The sequence below is a fragment of the Excalfactoria chinensis genome, chromosome 21 (genome assembly GCF_039878825.1).
Source record: "Excalfactoria chinensis isolate bCotChi1 chromosome 21, bCotChi1.hap2, whole genome shotgun sequence".
Classification (NCBI taxonomy): domain Eukaryota; kingdom Metazoa; phylum Chordata; class Aves; order Galliformes; family Phasianidae; genus Excalfactoria; species Excalfactoria chinensis.
The window spans coordinates 354180-375243 of NC_092845.1; the positions used below are offsets into that span (position 1 = coordinate 354180).

The 21064-nt window shown below is 42.4% G+C and overlaps 1 protein-coding gene across 6 annotated transcripts; it reads left to right on the forward strand.

Moving 5' to 3' along the window:
- The first annotated feature begins 11 nt into the window (after positions 1-11).
- On the forward strand, positions 12-20781 carry BCO2 (beta-carotene oxygenase 2). 6 transcript variants are annotated; one of them, XM_072354778.1, is made up of 13 exons: positions 12-358; positions 1785-1877; positions 7997-8192; positions 9211-9422; positions 11336-11451; positions 13343-13445; positions 14612-14740; positions 14885-15045; positions 15601-15768; positions 17096-17233; positions 17589-17771; positions 18750-18860; positions 20099-20781. In XM_072354778.1, exons 1-13 carry the CDS (start codon positions 166-168, stop codon positions 20210-20212), a joined length of 1917 nt encoding a protein of 638 aa, XP_072210879.1. In that variant the 5' UTR covers positions 12-165; the 3' UTR covers positions 20213-20781. The 6 variants fall into 6 exon arrangements, with proteins under 6 accessions (XP_072210879.1, XP_072210874.1, XP_072210875.1 ...); XM_072354773.1 differs by having other exon boundaries at positions 12-268; XM_072354774.1 differs by lacking the exon at positions 1785-1877.
- The last annotated feature ends 283 nt before the right edge of the window (positions 20782-21064 follow it).

Below are 21064 nucleotides of genomic sequence, written 5' to 3' on the forward strand. Positions count from 1 at the left end.
CCACTCGGGGATGGATGCTCGCACTGTCCGGCACCTGAGCTGCTCGCCAGCCCGGCCAGGCTGCGGGAGTTGCGGGGATGCGGCCAGGCCGTGCGCCGCACAACGGAGTGGCAGCGCATCCTCCAGCCCGGCCTGGCGTGCTGCCACGGCTTTTATTCTGAAGCGATGATGTCAGGCAGCTCGGTGCAAGCCTCAGTGCCCCGCTGCGCGCTGCCGCCCCGGCCCCGCTCTCCTCCCGCACCATCTCCGATGCCTTCTTCCGAGCAGAGTATGTTTTCCAAAATCGCTTTGTCAGCCGTCAGCATCCTGCTTGCTAATTTGCGGCATTTGCTCTCATCTTTGATGCAATTCGTTCCAGGTAAAACGCATAAACAAACAAATCCTTCTATCCCATCATCCTGGAAAGAGGTTTTCACCGAGCTGCTGCCGGCAGCCGCTGTAGTGGGTACGGCTGGCACACGGCGGCGGAGCGGTTCTGTTGGTAGCGATCAGAAACGAGGAACGAAGCAGTTCGAAATGTTTGCTAGAAGCCAGAGGTTATCTGTGATTTATTGAAAAGATGAGTGTGAGAGGCAAGCACATTGCACAGCCTCTCTCGGATTACGGGCATATGCAGAAGGTTTAGCGCCGGGAGGCTGCTGCGAGGTGTGTGCGCGGCTCGGGAGAGCGTTTTTTCGGGCATTGTTACAGAGGCTTTGTTGTGAATGCAACAAGTGGAAAAAGGTGCAGTGGGATTTTGTATCACCACGGAACTCTGCAGTCTGTGCTGTCACTGAACAGTTCGAGTGGTCATTTTTTTAGTCGAAGAGAGTGAAACCTGTTACCACAAAGTAGGAAAACAAGGAAGATCATGACTAAGTTTACCAGAACCTCTGCTTTTTTACTTATTTTTGTTGATGTTCGTTTCCCCTTAGAATTAAAGGATTGCTTTTTTGGGATATAAAGTTCTGAAAGGCCCTTGAACCTGCCTGAAATCTGTCACACATGAATGAACAGTCAGGGACAGAGTAATTAATTAGAGCAAAATAAATGACTTAGGATGGAGACTAGCTTTGGAAATGATATATAAAACAAGCTATGATAGCATTTCAGAGTTGGATAATGTACATTCCAGCTGGAAGTAAAGCCCTTATGATGTTATTTTGCTCGTTAACAGATTGCAACAGCTATATTGTTTAGTTAAAACTGCGGTTCTCTGCTAAATTCTCCTGCAGTTTCCTTTGTTATCCGTTGAAGCTGAACTGTGTAGGCATGTAAAGATTTGCATTTCTAGTTTTGATGATTAAAACGAGAAGCTGGAGAATTTATTTACTTCATTATTTGCTCCCTTTTGAAAATGTTGAATTTCCCTGACTTTTACTGAAGTCTTGTTAGCAAAGCTTGCTGATGATACAGTATTGTCTCAACTTAGCTAAAAAGTAGGCATGTTAAATTGTGAGAAAGAATACTTTCCATTATTTTGTTCAAGCATTTGAGTGAAACAGTGAGAAACATAAGACATATAAAGCAAGAGTTAAATTTGTTCTTTCTGATACATTTTCCTAACTCGCACCCTACTCATGGCGTCTTTCTAGAGTAAGTGTTTTCTAAGGGCTGCAATATGCAGATCAATATTTAAGAAAGAAGTTGTACTTCCTTCATGTCATCAAATAACCCTCTCAAGGTTTAGAATTCATCTATCCTTTGTCATGTCTTTGTCATCTCCTTTTCTCCGTTACTTTTCCTCTGTGTTTTCTGTCACTTTTTTTCTTTTGTGTGTTGTTCTTTGTTTCACTGCATGTTAGCAAGAAAGTGGGTGGCTGACTCCCTGGCAATGGGGAATCTCCTGGCTAGATGGAACGAGGAGCCAAGTGTGGGAACCTCTCAGCAGTCACAAGGCAAGTGCAACAGCCTCAGTTTAGCAATCCGTGTGGGACAGAAGTGGACTGCCAGCCCTGGTGATCCAACCCTGATAAAGGCTGGGGCCAGAGATAAAGACTGGATGGGTGAAATGGTAGCCACAGCTGCTTTGGTTCGGTTTGGTGTGGGGAAGGGAGAAGGGTTGGAGAAATCTATCTGGCTTGTCTTCTAATTCCAATTCATAATTTATAGGGAAGGTAACATAACCATTATTTTGTGTCAGATTCATTGCTGTCCTGCTCAAAGTGCATGGATTATCTCCTCAGAGTATGAACAATCCATGACAAGATGGAAGTTGGTGACAGGCAGAGAAATCATGGCATACTTGTATTTGAAGGAAAGAGTGCATGAAGAAACAATACCAGGCTCTGGTATTTATGTGATAATAGCTTGCAGTCTTTGAGAAAGACTTGAGGAGAAAGTACATACTGTACTTGGCTTTGCCCCTGCTCTGATATGTCAAAGTGTATTTAGGTCTTAAGCTTATTTTAAAGGTTGGCAGCAACATGGAAATTAGACCCCAGAAATATTGTCTTTGAGTTGGCAGATTAAAATCTTGTACAGATTTTCAGGTATTATGCTCAAGTAAGCCTTTGATTTGTCATTTGTTCAAGTTCTTCCATCTTGGTCAGTGGCTTGAACAACCATAGGTTTATCTTACAGAGATCACAGAAGAAGCTGCTTGCCACTGCCAGCAGAGTCAGCATTTATTTTATGTACCCGTTGCTCAACATGAAAAGCCAGCCTGTCTTTTGTCTTCGACAGAGATTTGTGTCTTAAGTGGCTAAATGTTAAATGTGAAGAACATTTAATTTCCACATTCATGTGTGAGCTCCAATATGATGATGAAATGCTTTCATGGTAATAGCTCTTGAGCAGTGCCTTCGGCTGTAAAGCGTTTCTGTTTCATCTGCTTCATGCATTTCAGAGTAGGTGCAGATAAATGAAACAGGTTTTAGTGTTAATTTTTGATTAAATCTGGATGGTAGACTTTATTGAGATTTCCTTGTAACAGGGAGGAAGTACACATTGGGCAGATGCAGTTCTGTTTTTTTTTGTTCCTAAACACAGCTATGGTGAATCAAAACAACAACAAAACAATTTCCTTTGAACTCTCTGTTTTGTATTGTACTGACCTGCCATAGCTATTACAATGGCTTAATTTTTTTTTTTATTTTTTATTTTTTTATTTTTTTTAGTGAATGCAAGTCTTTTCTGTGCCAACAGGGAGAAATGTCTTGTACTGGTCTTACTGTCATTCTGGTCTTACTTCCATGTTCTAATTATCCTATGGCATTTTCTGCTACTGATTGTGCCTTGGTGCATTACAAAATGTTAATTCATCACCCACGCGCAAAAACACAGGTTGCATTCAGTCTCTGCAAGCACCTGCCTGATCACATCCACCCACCCACACACCCAAACTGCCTAAAAGCATTGCTTTGTTGGTGAGGGCCACCAGTGCCATTTCCCAGCCACTTTGTTCCCAGGGCTGTCCAGTGGGCTGCAGTAATGAGGTGGCTTACATAATGTGATTGCAAGATACTTCTTTTTGTGTGTGTTGCACTGAATATGGGGGAGGTCGTTGCATATTTCTGTTGTTTGTTTCTTGTCCCGAGTCTTTTCATAGGCAACTCATCAGTGCAAACTTTGTTTTCCTTTTCTTTTTTTTCCCCTTCTTTTCAAAATTGTCCTAGAAAATGTCTGTTCTGACTCATCTGGGCATCATGATTTGATTACACTTTGCACATTTTACTGTTGGGATCTTCATCCAACTTGAGTAGTTCCCAGAAGGAAATACACTCCCTTTTCTGGCTATGTTTCTTGCTCTCCCTGTGGTCTGATAGCACAAGGCGGTAACTGCTGTGCTTTTTGTTGTGTGTAGCCTGATCTTAGATGATTTCCGCTCTACATCTTGAAATCTTTCGTTAGTGACTATCTAGGTTCAAGAAAGGTGAATCCACAGAATCACGGAACTGTAGGGTCTGGAAGAGACCTTTAGAAATCATCAAGTCCAACCCCCCTGCCAAAGTAGGCTCCCCCATCCAGGTTCCACAGGTATGTGTCCAGGCTGGTCTTGAACTTCTTCAGAGAAGAAGACTCCACAACCTTTCTGGGCAGCCTGTTCCAGTGCTCCATCACCCTTACCATGAAGAAGTTCTTGCATGTAGTAAGACTAATAAGGCTGTACTTCTGGAAGGACTACTAAGATGATTATGTGAATAGCAAGGTTATCATAGGAGGAGGAAAACTTGGTTTATTTAGCTTAGTAAATGATATGATTGCTCACTCCAAATACAGCACCCGCTAACCAGACGGAGAGCACGTGAGAGGGATGCACACAACAGTGCTAACAGAAGAAAAAGAAGGATAAACTGTCCCACTAATAACTTCTCTCTGTGAATTCTTAGCATTTTTCATATCATCTGGGCAATTGTCTGCAAAGCAACCTTCCAAGTAAAGTGTAAGAGCCACAAAAGAGTAATTTTTAAGATGGAGTTCAAATATAACTTTCTGGGGAAGAAGATGGGAGGAGACGATGGAGGTCTCTTTCAGCCCTTGTGAAGTATAGCTTCCTAAATTCCCATAGGTAATTCTGCAGCTTTCCAGGAAGCTTTTTTCTGTAGTTTCATCCTTGGTTATTCCATCTTTGTTTTTGCATGGCTTTAAAAATGTCTCCTTACAGACATGTTGCTCTTGTGTTTGTTTGTTTGTTTACATTTTTACATCTTCACAAACTTCTCAGCCTGCTAAGGGTTTATTTCTGCAAATAGTGGTGATGGTCATTAGACCTGCCAGGTATTGGTTGATACGGAAAGCTTCCTCTTCCTTGTGTCTAAGGAAATACTAAGGGCACTAATGTTGGGATCAGATTGAGTGCTTCATATAGGATTTAATCAGAACTTAATTGAATTTTAAGAGGAAGAGGATGTTGGTGGTTTGAGGTTAATTGCTTTAGCCCGGCAGCCTGAATTCTTTATCTAGCTGACTTACCATATTAGAGATCTAGAGGAGGATTTGAGGATTGGGAGGCCAGAGAAGTACACAGAAGGGAGCTTGCAATTCAATTTCCTCCATGCCTAACACTCATTCTGTCTCAGGATGTTCTAAAGAAGTGAGCTCAGGGAAACGCTGTGTGCCAGCACAGGTCTTCTGCAGATATTCTCCTGCTCTGAAATATCACTTGTCCTCTGTAGATGAGAATATGTGGTTTCAGAGGCTCACAGGTAAATTGTGCAGAAGCTTCACTTAATCACTTGGATTAAAGAAGATAGGTTAGAAGAAGCATCTGCGGTGGTGAAAGTGACTGCCATCATCAATACGACAATAAAATGTCACTAGCAATCTACAGTCTGTTCAGCCTGAGGCCTTTTCTGTCCTAGAACGAGTTCAGGAATGGATTTATGTACGCCAAGCATCCTTTATATCAGTGTTTGTCTTACATCTGTATCTTCATCTGTTCTTGTTTAGTTCAGGGCTAAATAGCCTTATGGGGAGGATAGAGCAATGCAGTAGAGCAGCTCCTCTGACCTGTGGAAATGGAGCCTAGCGCAGGTGAGGAGGTGGAAGCACTGGGAGGGAAAGCAACCACCTGTGCACTTTCTAGGTAAATCCCCCTTTGCTGCTAAATGGATTGCTATAACAATCCTTGTGTTGATGAGGCTTTGCAAACCAGGCTACTGGAGCTAATAGCTAACAGTGTGCCCTTGGCACACAGCATTCTCTGTTCTTCATGCTTCATTGATGCTTTTGTCCTATGGCTCTGCCTAACAATATCCAAACAGGAGGCTACATCAGAAACGACCCTTTTCTGCAGTTGTTTATTTCCCTATCAGGTAAATCTGCTTATTCTACTTCTCATGACAGCGTACTTTGGCTCAGTTTCATGCATGTGTGTTCTTTGTCACTTCCTTTTATTTCCCCCCCCCCCCCCCCCCTTTTTTTTTTTTTTTTTTTTTTTTTTTTTTGTCAGGGAGGGGGAGGTCTGCAAGGGCAAAAGCCAGTGATTACCTTCTGAGCTCCTGCAATCGGATTGTCCCGGTGAGTTTGAGAACTGACCTGTGCACCTTTCAGCAGTCTGAGCTTCTGGTTTACCGCATTACAGGTGCTGCCAACTTGGCGGAGCCCTTCATGTGCAGTGTAGAGAGGAAACATGGCAACCTATATTTGACAGCCTGCGTTCTTCCAGGGTTCTGAACTCTCTGACATCAAGCTTGTAAAATCTTCTTGTCTAACAAGCTATAGCTTGCCTGGATTTACTGTACTGTATTGGGAGCCCTGGAGGTTGTTCTTTGCTCTCTGGGATGTTCTTTCTAGTGAGCGGTTTGTTTCTTGTCAGTTGTGGTGCTGTGTGTTTACGTAAATATATATATATATTTTTTCCTTTGACCATGGAAGAGCTTTTGTACTATGGGCAGAAAAGAATGATTTATTATAACAATAATTATTATAATAACAATTATTATTTTAAACACAGTGGAAAATGTAGACTTTTGTTAAAAACAGGTCATTGGTTTGAAGAAATGCCATGATACATCCCCTCCCCCAAATTCCAGTGATATTGAGGTTAAAGGGAATACTAACAATAGTATAAAATTTCTTCATTGTGAAATTTTCAGCATTAGGAAAATAATGTGTTATCTTCAGCTTCAAGGTATACTGCTGCTTACTGCAAGCAGCCTTGTAGTGCAGATTTTTCAATGCTGTTTCAGAAGTCCTTGATTAAAACCAGCTCAGACTAATTCCTATCCAGAAGTATCTGTAGCAGCATCAAATATGATTAAATCTGAATAAGTCTTCTTCTTAAGTTGTATGTCACTGCACTGGTTAGTAATTCCAATACAAAATTAGTTCACAGCTGTTAATGCCAGAGAGCAAAATCTCTTGCATTCTGGTACTTTTAAATTTAAAACACTTTCCAAAGCAAAGGGAGAACATTTGGGTCTGCATTTGAACCAGTAGTGAGAATCACTTATAAAGACAGAAGGCCAACCACTAATCAATGGTCAGGAGAAAGACCTTAAGAAAATCTTAAGTGTAGTAAGATAAAGGAAGTGAACAGCATAACCTGCACAAGAATAATAATCTCTGACGTGTTCTTGTTTTTCTGCACTCTGCTTTAATTCTGGTAACTCCTTGTGTGATGTCTGATTAAATCACATGTTCTGGGAAAGTATTCCAGTACTCTGTTTTTTAACATACTGTGATTGTGATACCGGGGTGGAGTTAGCGTTAGAATGTGGTTTTTCTGTCTGAGGATGCCCAGCTCTGCCTTGCTTTTTGCAACGTTGTGTTGTAAGTGCTGCACACACTGCTTCATAGTGCATCCCTCTGATCATGGCTTTGGCCTGATGGACAAGCTTTTTTCCTGTTGCTTTTCTCACTAGGCTACCATCAGAAAGCACAAGGAAATTACTTGTAGGGCTCCTCTTTTGTGTAACTCTATGCATCAATTTGGAACAGTTTTTGTTTTTATTTTTTAATGTAACTCAACAGATAATCTTGACAAATAGACACACGTCTTGCTGTCAATTACTTACTGAAATAAGTTCCTACATTGAGCTTCCTTAATTGAATATCTCCTTTTTTTTTTTTTTTTAATTTTAATTTTTATTTATTTATTTATTTATTTTTCTATCATTAAGTATTTTATTACCTCCTTTGGACTGCAGAACAGGTGTCTCTAATGGTTTGAGTATAGTGAAGTACCTGGCTATGTGGACTTGCAGCTCCCTGTGGATGTGCAGAATATTATGGAACAATGGTGGTGCACGGTGGAAGAATTGCCGCTTGCAACTCCGGGGGCCTGGGTTCGAATCCCCCCTGTGGTACAAATGGTAGAGCTGCCGCACTGCTACACAGAGGGCTCGAATCCCGGGGGTTGGACTCGATGATCTCTAAGGTCCCTTCCAACTCGCACGATACTATGATACTATGATGATGAAAACTTGAGTCTGAATGTCCTCTACAGTTTGGCTGCTTAGGGGATTCTGAGTATCATTCCACTAGATATGTAAACTCAAGCTCTAGAAATTGTCTGTTCATTCAAGTGTAAATCTTAGTTACTTGCTTTTTGTTCTCATTGCTTTCTTTGCAGGTCTGAAGAATTCACTGCCCAGTCCACCGACAGAGGAATTCACCTTGCCCACTTTGCAGTGCATCTCTCCCTTACTGCAGACAGTGGAGGAGACCCCAGAACCCATCCCAGCCAAGATCAGAGGACATATTCCTGAATGGATTAATGGCAATCTTCTGAGGAATGGCCCTGGGAAATTTGAGTTTGGTGAGGAGAAGTAAGTCTGGGTTTGGTGAGTTTGTCAAAAGATTCTGGCCTGAGCACTAGCTAAACCCAAAGGGGAAGCCCCTCAATGGCTCGCTACTGTTTGGAGCACCTTGTAGTTTTCTTAAGAGGAAAGGCTTGCATCATCTTTCTTCTCAGAACATCTGCTCTCTCACCAGAGCTCAGTGAACTCTGAAAATAGGAAGCATGGTTAACTTATTAAAGCTGGAGAAGCTGAGTCACAGAAAAGCTGTGACCTACTCAGAATGGTGTAATGAAAGACCAGAGAAGGAGATTAAAACATACATACCTCCAGGCCTTTGTCACTAACAAAAGTCCATCCTGTAAGCACTCTGAAATCCAAGGAACAATTTTCAAAGATGAGTGCACTAAATTGGGCAAGTTGCTTTAGAATCAAATACAGCTCATTTTATGAATAACATATCAAAACATTTTAAGTAGGCAACCTTGCCTTTGGCTTGGAATCTGCCATTTTAGCAAACTGACAAACACAGCTCTTCTTCCTGCAGATTTGACGGCAGCAACTGTCTAAAGACAATCATTACATTTCCAGAGTAAAAACACCTAGACTTCCCTTTAAGTCTCAGATTTCTCCTTTAGGAGAGAATGGCACCCTGCTGGAAGATAAAGGCTCATTGTGTGGTTAGGCTTTCAGCAGTAATTTGTACTCCTTCAATGCACAATTTCTTTTTCTTATGCAGAAATCTGCAGTGTGGTTGGTTAACCAGATCAAATTATTTCTCCCATACATAGCATTTTCAGAAATCCCTATTATTTTCAGAAGTGATACAGGGAGTCCAAATTTCTCTCGTGGTGAGTACCTAACTTCAGGCTACAAATACACTTACTAGTTTCACTCACTTGAGACTCATCATAAGGCTGTATACGTTTATGTGCTCATCGGCATGAGCTTGTCATGGGCATTAACAAACCTAAAGGCAAGAGAGAACAGTGCAGCAGAATATAATACAGTGTGCAATTCTTGTTTTTCTATTTATTACTGCTTGTAGATACAACCACTGGTTTGATGGTATGGCCCTGCTGCATCAGTTCCAGCTGAGGAATGGCACGGTGACATACCAGAGCAAGTTTCTGCAGAGCAACTCCTACCTGATTAACAACCAGCACAACCGCATTGTGGTCTCAGAATTTGGGACGCTGGCAATGCCAGATCCATGCAAGAGTGTCTTTGCACGCTTCCTGTCACGCTTTGACCCACCAAGTAAGAGGCTGTCTAAAAAATACAAAAGGTTCTGAGGTTTTCATGCTTAGCTTTGATGGGAGCTGTGAAGAAGTCTGCTGTAGGTCTATTGTGGGTCCATCTTTGTCTTAGAAGGTAGTTCCTTGGAACATCAACCATTTAATATCAGATGTAGTTGGAAGATGCACATTCACTTTAGTGTTTTAGTGCCACATTGGCTCACTTGGTCCCAGTTTGTCGCAAATAGCCAACAGGAGACTCCCCGAAGAACACTCTGTACAGACCTGATAACAGGCATTACAATCTGTTATTCTTCCTGAGACACTTTGCCCTTAAAACACCTTACCTTGCTAAGCTTATAGGGTAAGTGGGCTAATCCTTCCCTTCCTGTACTAAGGTGCAGGGGATGATAATAAGTAGGGTGACAGAGGGTATTGCACAGGAATGGAAGTATCACTACCTATGGAGTACTGTGTATAGCAGAAAAGAAATAGGCTTAATTTAAAGCCAAGTGTCTGTCACTAAAACCAGAACAGACCGAAAGTCTGCAACTTGTTGCTGCTTAAGTTCATGCGGTGATGGATCCTGTCCTGCCTGTCATCTGTTCTCTTTAAAGGTGCCTATACCTTCACTCACTGGTCTGCCTTGCTCCTCAGCTTCCCACTTCTTGCCCAAGTTGTAGCCTCAAGTATTACCTCTCATTTCCAGAGGTGTAAATTGAACATGGAGCTCATCATATGTCTGTCAGAGGAGATAATCTTGGCTGGGGAAGAAAGGGAGAGAATGTGAAGAAATAAGAGATCAGACGTGAAGGGCATATGGGAGCACCAACGCTATCTTGATTTCACTAGAGTTATTTCCACACCTCCCTTACTAGAACTATAACTTGGTGTGTTTTTGAAGATGACAAGTTAAAATGCAGTAGGTGGAAACAGAAATCAAGCCCTTTACCTGAAGATAACAGAGTTTTGCAGTTTTGCTTGTATTACTACTGGATGTCCTCTGGACAATGCATTTGTTGCAGACATGAGAAACTGAACCTGTTTAAGTCTCTAGGAATTAGTGGCATTGTATATTGTATAGTAGGAGTAATACAAGTGTATAGTTGGAATAATACAAGTTGGAATTACAGATTAAATAGCCAGAGGGTACCTAAGGAAAGACACCAGTGCTGAGGCTTTCAGTTGAGATGGATGCTCTCCAATGTTGAGGCTCACCACAAAAACTCCACAAAGGAACAATCTCCAGAAAGAGATGCTACCTCAGTGGTGGTCAGCCCTTAAATGGGATCTAGGAGAGGTGGATTCAAGCTCCACCCCTTCCAGTAGCACAGCTGAATTACCTTCACCTGTGCTCCCACAGCTGACTTGTTGCTTGTCTCAGATGGTTGATCAGAGGTTCAGGCTGTGATCAACAGTTTCCCTTACATGTATCTATTTCCATAACTTAAAAAATGAACAGCTCAATTTCTTTGGTTTCAACTCAAGCTCTGCTGCGGAAGTTTTCCAAACCCAGTAGGAAGCAACACCAGAACCTCACTCTGGTACCGTGTGTGTGTGACTGCTGGGTTGAGGGTTGGTTCTGGACCAACTGACAATGTTGACAAGGCCTGAGTGTCCAAATTTAATAGCTGTTGAGCTACATAAAACTCTCCTTTGGGTAGAGAAGTCTTCTTTCTTAGTACCAAGAAGCTACAGTGCACCGATAGGTAGTTGGGATCTAGCAGTGAGCTGAGAAAATGCAGCAAGTACCAGTTCTTGTCCTTTTGTCCTGATCTCACTTGTCCAGACATTTTCCTGGAGTGCCTTTGTAGATTAGTGAGATACTTCTAATCAAGGAGGATTAACGTCACAGCAAATGGGTTTATTTGTTTAAACATGTCTAGCTTGATATGATGTCATGCAAGCTTAACCAGAGCTTGAGTTTTGTTTCAGAGCCAAGTGACAATGCCAATGTGAGCTACGTTGTGTATAAAGGAGACTATTATGTCACTGGTGAGAACAACTGCATGTACAAAGTGGACCCAGAAACACTTGAAATGAAGGAAAAGGTATGAGCTGGTGGGATGAGGGGGCTGACTTGTGGCACAAGAGCATCTCTTTGCTTTGTTCCTGAAGGCCGTCAGTAACTTGTGAGAAGCAGAGGGGAAATTGAATTCCAAAACAAAGATCAGTGCAGTTCTAAGCCATAGCTGTAAGTATTTTCTGTATGCCTAAGTTTCTGAAGAATCTGCTCAGCAATATGGCAGCTCTCCTCCAGATACTGCAGCAGGCAAAGGGAGAGAGGCTTGCAGGGTGGTTTCTGTTTGTCGTTTTTCCAGCACGCTCTCTACTTGTCTGTACTTGTCTGTACTTGTCTGTACTTGTCTGTACTTGCCTGTGTATGAAGAATAACATGTATACAGGAAGAAGTTAGCATCACTGGTCTCAGATCTGCATTCTTGCAGCCTCTTCATTCTTCCCACCTGTTCTCTTTATCTCTTCATGCACGCACAGCTCCAAACACTGCAAATCAGCCCTGCAAGGTCTTAAAACCTCTTTGTAGCTGCTGGGAGGTGAAGCCACTGTAAAGCTAAATCGAAGTCCAGCTGCCAGTTTACTCTTCCCCATACTAGCCAAAAGCTGAGTGCACATTCTATGCTTTGCCTCACAGGAGCATGGCTGTATGTGGGGACAGAGCACGACTTAGAAAATGGCTCCTCGGCCGACACTGTTAGAGAGGATTTGGATATTTGCTGAGCTAAACCATTTTGAGAAGAACTGAAAAGAGATTCTGCTGCTCCTGAATACTTACTGTCGTCTTACAGATTGCATAGTACTGGAAAACACCATCTCAGTTCACTGCTCTGAGAGAGGCATTGCAGCAGTCCCTACCTTTCTACAGGATCAAGGAGCTCTGTTTATGAGATACTGTGTGCTACTTGCATATTGAAATTGAGAGTTTGATGATTTGCTGTTTCCTGTTTTGTAAACCACAATCTTGTGATGAAAAAATGCGAGTAGGTGGTGTTCCTGGTTTCAGTGCTCAGCCATCCTGTCATTTTAAAAAAACTAATCCCCTTAAGCTTCTTTTTAGATGTAGACTGGACTAGCATTTTTTTGATAAGTGAAGGAAGGGAAGGGATGATTCCACATTAAGAATCTCTGAACTGAAATGCCTTGAGAGGGCATGGCTTTGTGAGCTCCTGGTAGCATGGTGGACCTGGTAGCCTCTCAAATGAGGCCTTCCGAAGAGTCTCAGGTTGGATACATGAAAGACGTTTTTTGAAACTTTTGGAAAACCAGGGTATCTTTCATGTTTCTATGTTTCACTGCATGTGTTGATCTCCCTTCAGTTTTTACTTCAGACTTCCTTTCCAATGCATTCCCTCTGCTGTCTGAGTCCAAACCACAACCGGACCAGAAAGAAGGAGCATATACTAACAATGCTCATGGCTGCACCTTTGTCCCAACTCCTATCTGTAGGTAGTGGAGTTAGACTAATCTCTGTGTGAGGAGAGTACGAGAGCTTAGACAGTCAGTTAGCTGTGTGTGCTTTCAAAACATTTGGTGATTTTGGAGGAGGTGGCAGTTAGCGACTGTCCCTTTTTGCATGCCTCCAGTGGTTACTACATGAAGACCTCATTAAAACGCTCTTATGGACAACATTCCTGTGTCAGCATTCCTGGCCAGTAGTGGTGCTCATGTTTCCCATGGAAGTGGTTGCTGCAACTGATCCTGTTTTGCTGGTAGAATGAACACACTGAATAATGTGCTTAAATTTCAGGGATTTCAGGAAGATTTCAGGTAAAATGAAGGCTTAAATTCAGGTCCCACACCAGGGCCATAATAATTAAGTTATTCTTCCTCAGATTTTAACAAAACTAATTTTTAGAAAGCCTGTGGCTTGCTAGAGAGCAACAGGAAGCTTCTGTTCTGACTGAACATCTTTGGTTTTTGCAGGTAGACTGGACCAAGTTTGTTGCTGTGAATGGGGCCACTGCTCATCCTCACTATGCACCTGATGGGACAGCATACAACATGGGAAACTCCTATGGGAAATTTGGTAAGACTGGGTATGGCCACACCTGGCCTGCATGCAGGCTGCTCCCTGCTGCTGCAATGAGTGGTTGTCGGAAAAACTTCATTATCTGAAAAGACTTAGAAATTTCTGCTTCTCTTTGTGTGAAAATGATGGCAAATCTGGTTAGTTCTTATTTCAAGGAGTCAGTCTGACCCATACAAATACCTTTGCTAAGCAGTTTGTTTCAGATGCTTCTGATTCTGGCCAACAGATTTCCCAAGACTTATTCCAAGGTTTTATGAGAAACAGAAGGAACTTAGTATCATCATACTCAGTATCATCTGACCTTGATGCTTCATCCAAAGAATTTTGACATTAGATACAAGTTTTTCAGTTAGATTAATAGGCTTTTTATAAGAATAATAAGGAGAAAGAAATGGAATTATTACAGCAATCTGCCTATTTTACAGTAAACTTGAAATTTCTGGGATATATTTTTTTCCCAAAATGAGAAGAGCATTGCATTAGAGACTAGTTACACCTACATGGCAGCTGAGAGCTGACATTCACTACTCATTACATAAAGGCCCTCTTTTTCAGATACCTGAGCCACTGCTGTTTACTGTTATACCTAAGGCTTGTTTCAATTCACTGAGCATTTGTTCAGTTTTGATTGTTTTTCATTCTTGCTGTTTTCATTTCCTTTTGGCTTTATCAACTTCTAGCTTTACAACATATGCTGTTTTCAGCTGGGCAGACTAAACTTGCAATTATTATTCAGGTATGTCCTTCATAGCTGCCCATATGCTCTAAGTTTGTAAATGAGTCATCACCAAGGCTCGAAGTTTTTATTTGCCTTGGTACTCCAGCAATGTACTTGGTTTTCTTCCTGATGCTATTATTTTATGATACTCTGAGTCAATGTAAAAAATGTATTACAGATAGAAAAAAAAATAAATCGATGGCAGTTATCAAACAGACCAAGAAGGTCCTTTTACTTCATTTGACATCTTTTTTTTTGGTGGTCATCCTCTGATTGCTTTACTGACTTTGTAACTGTAACTTTTTGTTTGTTTTCTGCCCACTTATGAAATTACTGTATTTCTACCTACACTAAGGAAACAGAAAGGAACTGAGCCTGACTTTATCTTTGTGAATCCGGGCAGCTTCACATCTCAGTGGTGTTGAACCCCCTTTTTACTTCTTAGGGACTACATATAATATCATTGAGGTCCCTCCACAAAAGACAAACTGCAATGAGACATTAGAGGGAGCGAAAGTGTTGTGCTCCATTGCTCCAACGGACAACATGAAACCCTCCTACTATCACAGCTTTGGTAAGAATGTTTCCTGTCTCATTCTCCATGGGTTTAGCCTACTGTGCAGCAAAAGAGGCTGTTCACTGCCTCTGCCTCAAATATTTGTTGCTGTTGTTTCATTTGCCAAGTTCTCCAATGATAACTCCTTCCCTCCCTTTTCAGGGATGAGTGAAAACTATATCATTTTCATTGAGCAGCCCATCAAGCTGAATCTGTTGCGGATAATCACTTCCAAATTCCGTGGGAAGCCCATTTCTGAAGGGATTAACTGGGAGCCTCAGTACAACACTCGCTTCCACATGGTGGATAAGCGCACTGGGAAGGTAGGTGGATCCTTGGCCTTTCCAACAGCTGTGCAGCCATAGCTGGAATCTTAGATCCCAATGGAAGAGTGCTTGGTAGCAGCCACAGAAAGCAATATGAATCATAGAATCAATGCAGAAGTTCCCAGAGTATAGGCTTTACAAGTATGGAAGTAGATTTCTTATAAACAGTCTGACCATGCATTTTCAGCTCTTTTGATTCATCTTCCCAGCCCTAAAAGAACAGGCAGATGTAAGAAATTAGAAGCTCCCATTAAGTACTATTAAGTATTAAAGGGTGAGGCAGAGTCTGGGAATAATGCCTATCCATGTGTGGATGGAAACATGGATGGATAGCATGAATAGACCCATGACAGCAAGGAGCCTATCCTAGCTTTTCTTTATCTGGTTCTGCCTATGAACTGGCTTAAAGCAGCCATCCTGTAGCAACACGAGGGTGTTATACAAATACCAAGAAATAAGTGGGTAATGGAATGAAGGCAAGAAGAGAAAATCCTGTAAGTGTGGCTACCATTTTTTGAGAGGAAAAGTCAGTCTCTCCTATGGTTGCTGTAGGTGCTGCCAGGGCAGTGGTATACTAAGCCCTTTGTTACTTTCCATCAAATCAATGCCTTTGAAGACCATGGCTGTGTGGTACTTGACCTGTGCTGCCAGGATGATGGGAAAACTCTGGCTGTCTACAAGCTTCAGAACATGAGGAAGAGTGGAGCAGATTTAGATCAGGTAAGATCTCTACGTTTGTGTTGCTTTGGACCTGCAGGGACCCCATGCTGGCTGAGTTATTTTTCTAAAGCAAAGTTTATGTTGGTGGAATAGAGATCGTGATGGACAGAGCACAAAGCAGAGGATATGGACTAAAGAATGAACCAGATGTACAGGAAAGATAACATTATAATCCTTTGATTTTTTTTTTTTTCTTTCCTTTTTAAAGCTCTTAGCAGATAATCTCTATAGAGCATTTCCCTGAAAGTTTCAGGGATTTAAAAATGAGTGTGTGATACAGATCTCCACCAAGCAGGCAGACTGTCCTGCTTGGGTGGGTGAAGGGCAGTTTTTGCAACATGTTCAGACAGATCAAAATTTTCCTCTATGTTCTGAGCTGTCCGGAAGCAATTCAGTTCTAATCTGAAAAGTGCATCGCTGTGTCTCCACAGGGATGTTTTGCTTTGCTTTTTTTCCCCCCACTTTTTCTCCCCAGGATACAGTGAACATTAATTCAAGTACAGCATAGTGTTAATATGGCCATTTGTTCTGCAAACTGATTCTAGCTTTTGTTCAGTCTTCTCTGAGCACAAAAGAGCTGCCATTTGATATTTGAAGTTATCTGTATGTGAACATTAGATCATGTTTTCCACTACCCATGTTTCTAAACTGGGTAGCCTAAACATTAAATGGTACACAGACACATGAGTGCAAGTCATTTCAAAACTGAGTCTTAAAATTAGTCTGTATTCAAAGACTAAGGCATGCCCGAACATGATTTGTCTCTTTTCCCCAAAATTATGCTTAGTGATTTTGCTTGTTGACTAACTTCTAATTTGTCTGAGAGAGCTCCTCAACCAATCCGTTCCTTGTGGCGATGTGAAACACAAAAGTTTTAAAAATAGCGTATAGGAATTAACGTGATTAAAGTGAAGTTTCACATCAAACTGGTTACATGTAAAGTAACCGAGAAACTCCAGCACAGAGTCCCTGCCACTTATTTAATTTGGAAGGTTTAATATTTGGGAGTATTAAAGGTTCTAAACTGTACTTGAACAGAGCTTTTTTTCCCAGGGATGAGGAAGGCTCCTCCAGAGCATGGTATGTAGCATTAAGTCAGCTATTTCCAGTTGTGCTCTGGAACAAACCCTACTTTCACTAATTTTACGAAGCACCGATGTTTATACTCAGATCAATAGCAGGTAGTATGGTCAGAGTCCATATACAGCATATCCCGCAATGAAAGGGACTCATGGGGATCTCCGAGTCCAACTCCTGGCTCCACATAGGACTGCATAAACTGCCACTGTGCTCTCTTCATCACCATAACTTTCTGGCTCTATTACAGATTTTTGGGTCAGTAGCCCGAACTTTCCCCCGTCGCTTTGTTCTCCCACTGAATGTGAATTCGGATACGCCTGTGGGGAAGAATCTGAACCCTCTGTCTTACACGTTGGCAAAGGCTGTGAAAGACTCAGATGGCAAGGTATGTGTTAGAGACTTACATAACTGCATGTACAGCTGTGGTGATTTGTTCATAACTAGGGTGGGACTTGGTGTTTTAGTTCAACCACATTACCTTACACAAGAAAGCAAGGACAGGTTGTGACTTATCAAAAATGCACAGGTGTGTTAACAGCCTTTACTACAACTGGTCAGATTTGAAGTTCTTCATGGACAAGATCTCCCATGCTTTCACCAGCGTCCAGAACTGTGCTTTTCTTCTAGCTTTGAACAGTCCTATAGCTTTAGGTAGAAGAGAACATGTGTGGTTGCTGGGACCAGTAGGCTCTGCTGTCCAGTTGAAGCTGAACTGATGCTCCTGCATTGCATACTTTCAGGTCTGGTGCACACATGAAAATCTCCACCCTGATGGCTTTGAAAACTTTGGGGGCTTGGAGTTCCCCCAGATTAACTACTCTCAGTATAGTGGTAGGAGATACCGATACTTCTATGGGTGCGGTTTTCGGCATTTCATCGGAGATTCCCTAATGAAGGTTGATGTGGAGACCAAGAATTTCAAGGTGAGGTGAAATAAGATTCTCCCTTCTCAGCACTGGGAGTCATTCCTCTCAGCTGGTTTCTAAGTTCTGTCAGCTACGAGGCACAATGTGCTTTAGGTGTTTGTTTTCTTCTTTTCCACAAGGGTCTGAGATGAGGTTCCTAATGTTATCTCTCACATAGCACTCCTATCAAAGAGGAGAGGATATCATTCAAGGTTCCTAAGTATATGGGGAAACAGAAAGGGTTGCATAAAGAATGTACATCTCTCGCAGGTCAAAGAAGAGTCATCTCTTACCAGACAATAGAAAAGACCCACATAGCATAGGCAATCAGCCACAGACATTGCCAGGGCATTTATAACTCAGGCCAAAAAGAAGATTTATGCCGTGTCTCCCATAAACAGAGAAATAATTATTTCCAAAGCTTTTAGCCTTTATGAATTCGGAACTTTGCCAGGGGCTCAAGGAAGTTAGGAATTCTTAGAAAGGGATTACTTGACTTGAATCATTCTGTTCCAGGTACTCATTCTGCAGTAAGAGTGCTCTCCTTCAGCTTGGCACTGGGTGCCGTGGCTCTGTCTGCAGTAAGGACAGAAGCTGTGCGCTTAGGTGGTGGTGGTGATAGATCTCTCCTGGCAAGGCATATAAATTCTGCCTGGGCACACTGTGGTGTGCAGCTGGCTGTGCAAGCTGGATGCTGGTGTTCTCTGAGCCTCTAACTGGTACCTGTGCCAGTACAAGATGCTGGATGGAGTGAGTACCAGGAACACTTTCACTGCCTGTTTGCACAGTGCTTGGCACAATGGGTGTTCTGTCACAACACCAGCATTCTCTTAGTGCAAATCAAAAGGATGACTCAAAAGGTTGAACTGTGGGTTCCTTCAGGCATGAGGTGCAACTGGGTCACTCTGCAGGGTGGTTTCTAACTTGCAGCTCTGCTAACTGTAGCAGACAAACATTGTGAAATGAAACATGTCCACATGTTATTGTACTCAATAGATTTGGCAGGAGGATGGATCCTACCCCTCAGAGCCTGTTTTTGTGCCAGTGCCTAACGCCACGGCAGAAGACAGTGGAGTCATCTTGTCTGTTGTGATCTCCCCTGATGAGGTAACTTATTCCTATTAGTTCATACAAGTCACACATTTCTAAACTACAACAATTTAAGGCTCTCTGGCAGATAGATCTCTTGTTTAAGTAAAGCACATCTGTCCCCATAAAATATTTCACTAACATTAGGAAACTAATGGGCAATGTAATACATCATTTGAAAACAGAAAAAGAGAAAGAAGTGTCTGCCTGTAGCTCTAGTTGGTGCCGATGTTTTTTCTTCTTTGACATCTATTTCTGATCTAACTCAGATTTATGAAGTCATTCACCCAACAAATACCTAATTTAGGGCATCTCAGAAAAGCACTCAAATGGACTGTAAAGAAAGAAATAAAATTTCAAAAAGAATCAAAGTCCAGAAGCATTTCCCACATCCTTTATTCATATTCATCATGCACTTCTGTCTTTAAACTCTAACAACTTCAGCTGCTAGTCAATGGATCTTACATGACATTGACATTTCCACTATTTGCTTCATTTTTGCTATACAAAAACTAACAAATAACAAATAACTTTGTTATTTTTTCTTAGTATTCAATTGCTGTGAAGGTATTTTAAATATTTTGCCCTTCACTGTTTTAATCAAAGTCCAGCTTAACAGATATTTTAGGTGAAGGAAAAAATGCATGATAATGGTCATTTAATTATTTTGGTAACTAGACCCATGCTAGATTGCACAGTAAGGAGCTTAAACTCCTTTATGAGCTAGACTAGATGGAATATTTGCCCCAGAATTATAATCTAAATATTCAGTAGATCGATATAAATGAAACAGACAAGGCTGAAGAAAACTAATGTCAATAATTATGTCAATGTGTTAATAAAGACACCAGTGCACCCTCTCTCCCCACGGTAAATACAAACAAAAATCTAGTTGGAGATTTCATGAGTCCATTGCTGATAGAGGTACTGTTATCACAGTTAAAGCCACAAGCATAGAATTAGCATTCTCCATAAATTTACAGGAGATCCTGATATAGTGAGGGAGTACTGGACACATGCTTCCCATGGCGTGTATCTCTGTAGCTGTCAAGCACAGCTAGGTGAACCTCAACTGGGAATGTCAGTGTTGGTGTGACATCGGTGACCATCAGTGCCCCTGGCTGTGCTGTGTTACTGGTTTATGGTTGTGCCTGGCTGTGTGTTTGGGCTTCTGAGTGTGGGGCTGATGAAGTGCTTTGGAGAGTGGAAGGGATTTCAGCGTGGCTATTAACTATGGCTTTCTTCTCACCCTGCAGAACCGAAGTGCTTTCCTGCTTGTCTTGGATGCAGAGACCTTCAGAGAACTGGGGCGAGCAGAAGTCCCAGTGCAAATGCCTTATGGATTCCATGGGATTTTCAGTTCACGCTAAGAGAGAGAAAAGAGCCACCTCCTATATCTCAGGGCAAGGTTAGGCTCAGAAAGAAGCCTCTGCTTTCTTTTACCTTCCAACTTTACATTATGCCAAGGCTGAAGGAGCCACTTCTCTATCATAACCTTTAAGTTACTGCCATGTTCAACGGGTCTGGGGAAGACAGAAGCTCCATCTCTCTAACAGCCCACTGCTTTATCTTAGTTTTCTGTCTAACTTGCTAGAACACATAGCAGCATTTCACAAAGGCTGCCACGCATAAGGCTTGCAAGGGAGAAAATGGCCACGACCTGTCACGTCATGGGTAGCAATGTGCTCTGGAGGGAAGAGAGTAGTAAATGTCAGTTTCAGTGGCTTTGGCTGAAAAATGTAAAGCACAGAAAAGAAATAAAACCAACGACTAACATCTAGGCACAGCGCAGGGCTGTAATTATGCCCCCTCTGCACAAAGATTGCCTTCAGTGAGCCCCAGAGAATAGCTGACAATGCTCACAGAAGCTGTACTCGTAGTGCTGTCTCTGTACACTAACTGTGCCCTCAAATAAAACCCTGCGGCGTTTCTTGCTTACTATGCGGCCCTCACTGACAGCAGCAGAGCGGGGGGACGAGTCGGGGGATAAAGCCCTGGTACAGGTCCCGGCGGAGGGAAGGGCTGAAGAGCCGCCCAGGGCCGCAAGAGGGCGGTCGGCTCCGCTGCGGAGCTCCGAGCTCAGCTGCGTCGGGGGTAGGAAGTGGTTCCGCCGAGCTCCCTCCATCCCAGCTCTTCATGCAGCACTGCTCCGTAAGCTGCACTGTGCACTTGTTACCTGGGAGGGAAGCTGGCAGGCCCACCCCTGTACACTGCTGCCTTAT

Coding starts and splice junctions, on each gene's coding strand:
- BCO2 (XM_072354778.1), top strand. CDS start 166: ATGATGTCAGGCAGCTCGGTGCAAGCCTCAGTGCCCCGCTGCGCGCTG. Junction 15,046..15,600: donor TGGATAAGCGCACTGGGAAG/GTAGGTGGATCC, acceptor TGGTTGCTGTAG/GTGCTGCCAGGGCAGTGGTA. Junction 15,769..17,095: donor GTGGAGCAGATTTAGATCAG/GTAAGATCTCTA, acceptor GCTCTATTACAG/ATTTTTGGGTCAGTAGCCCG.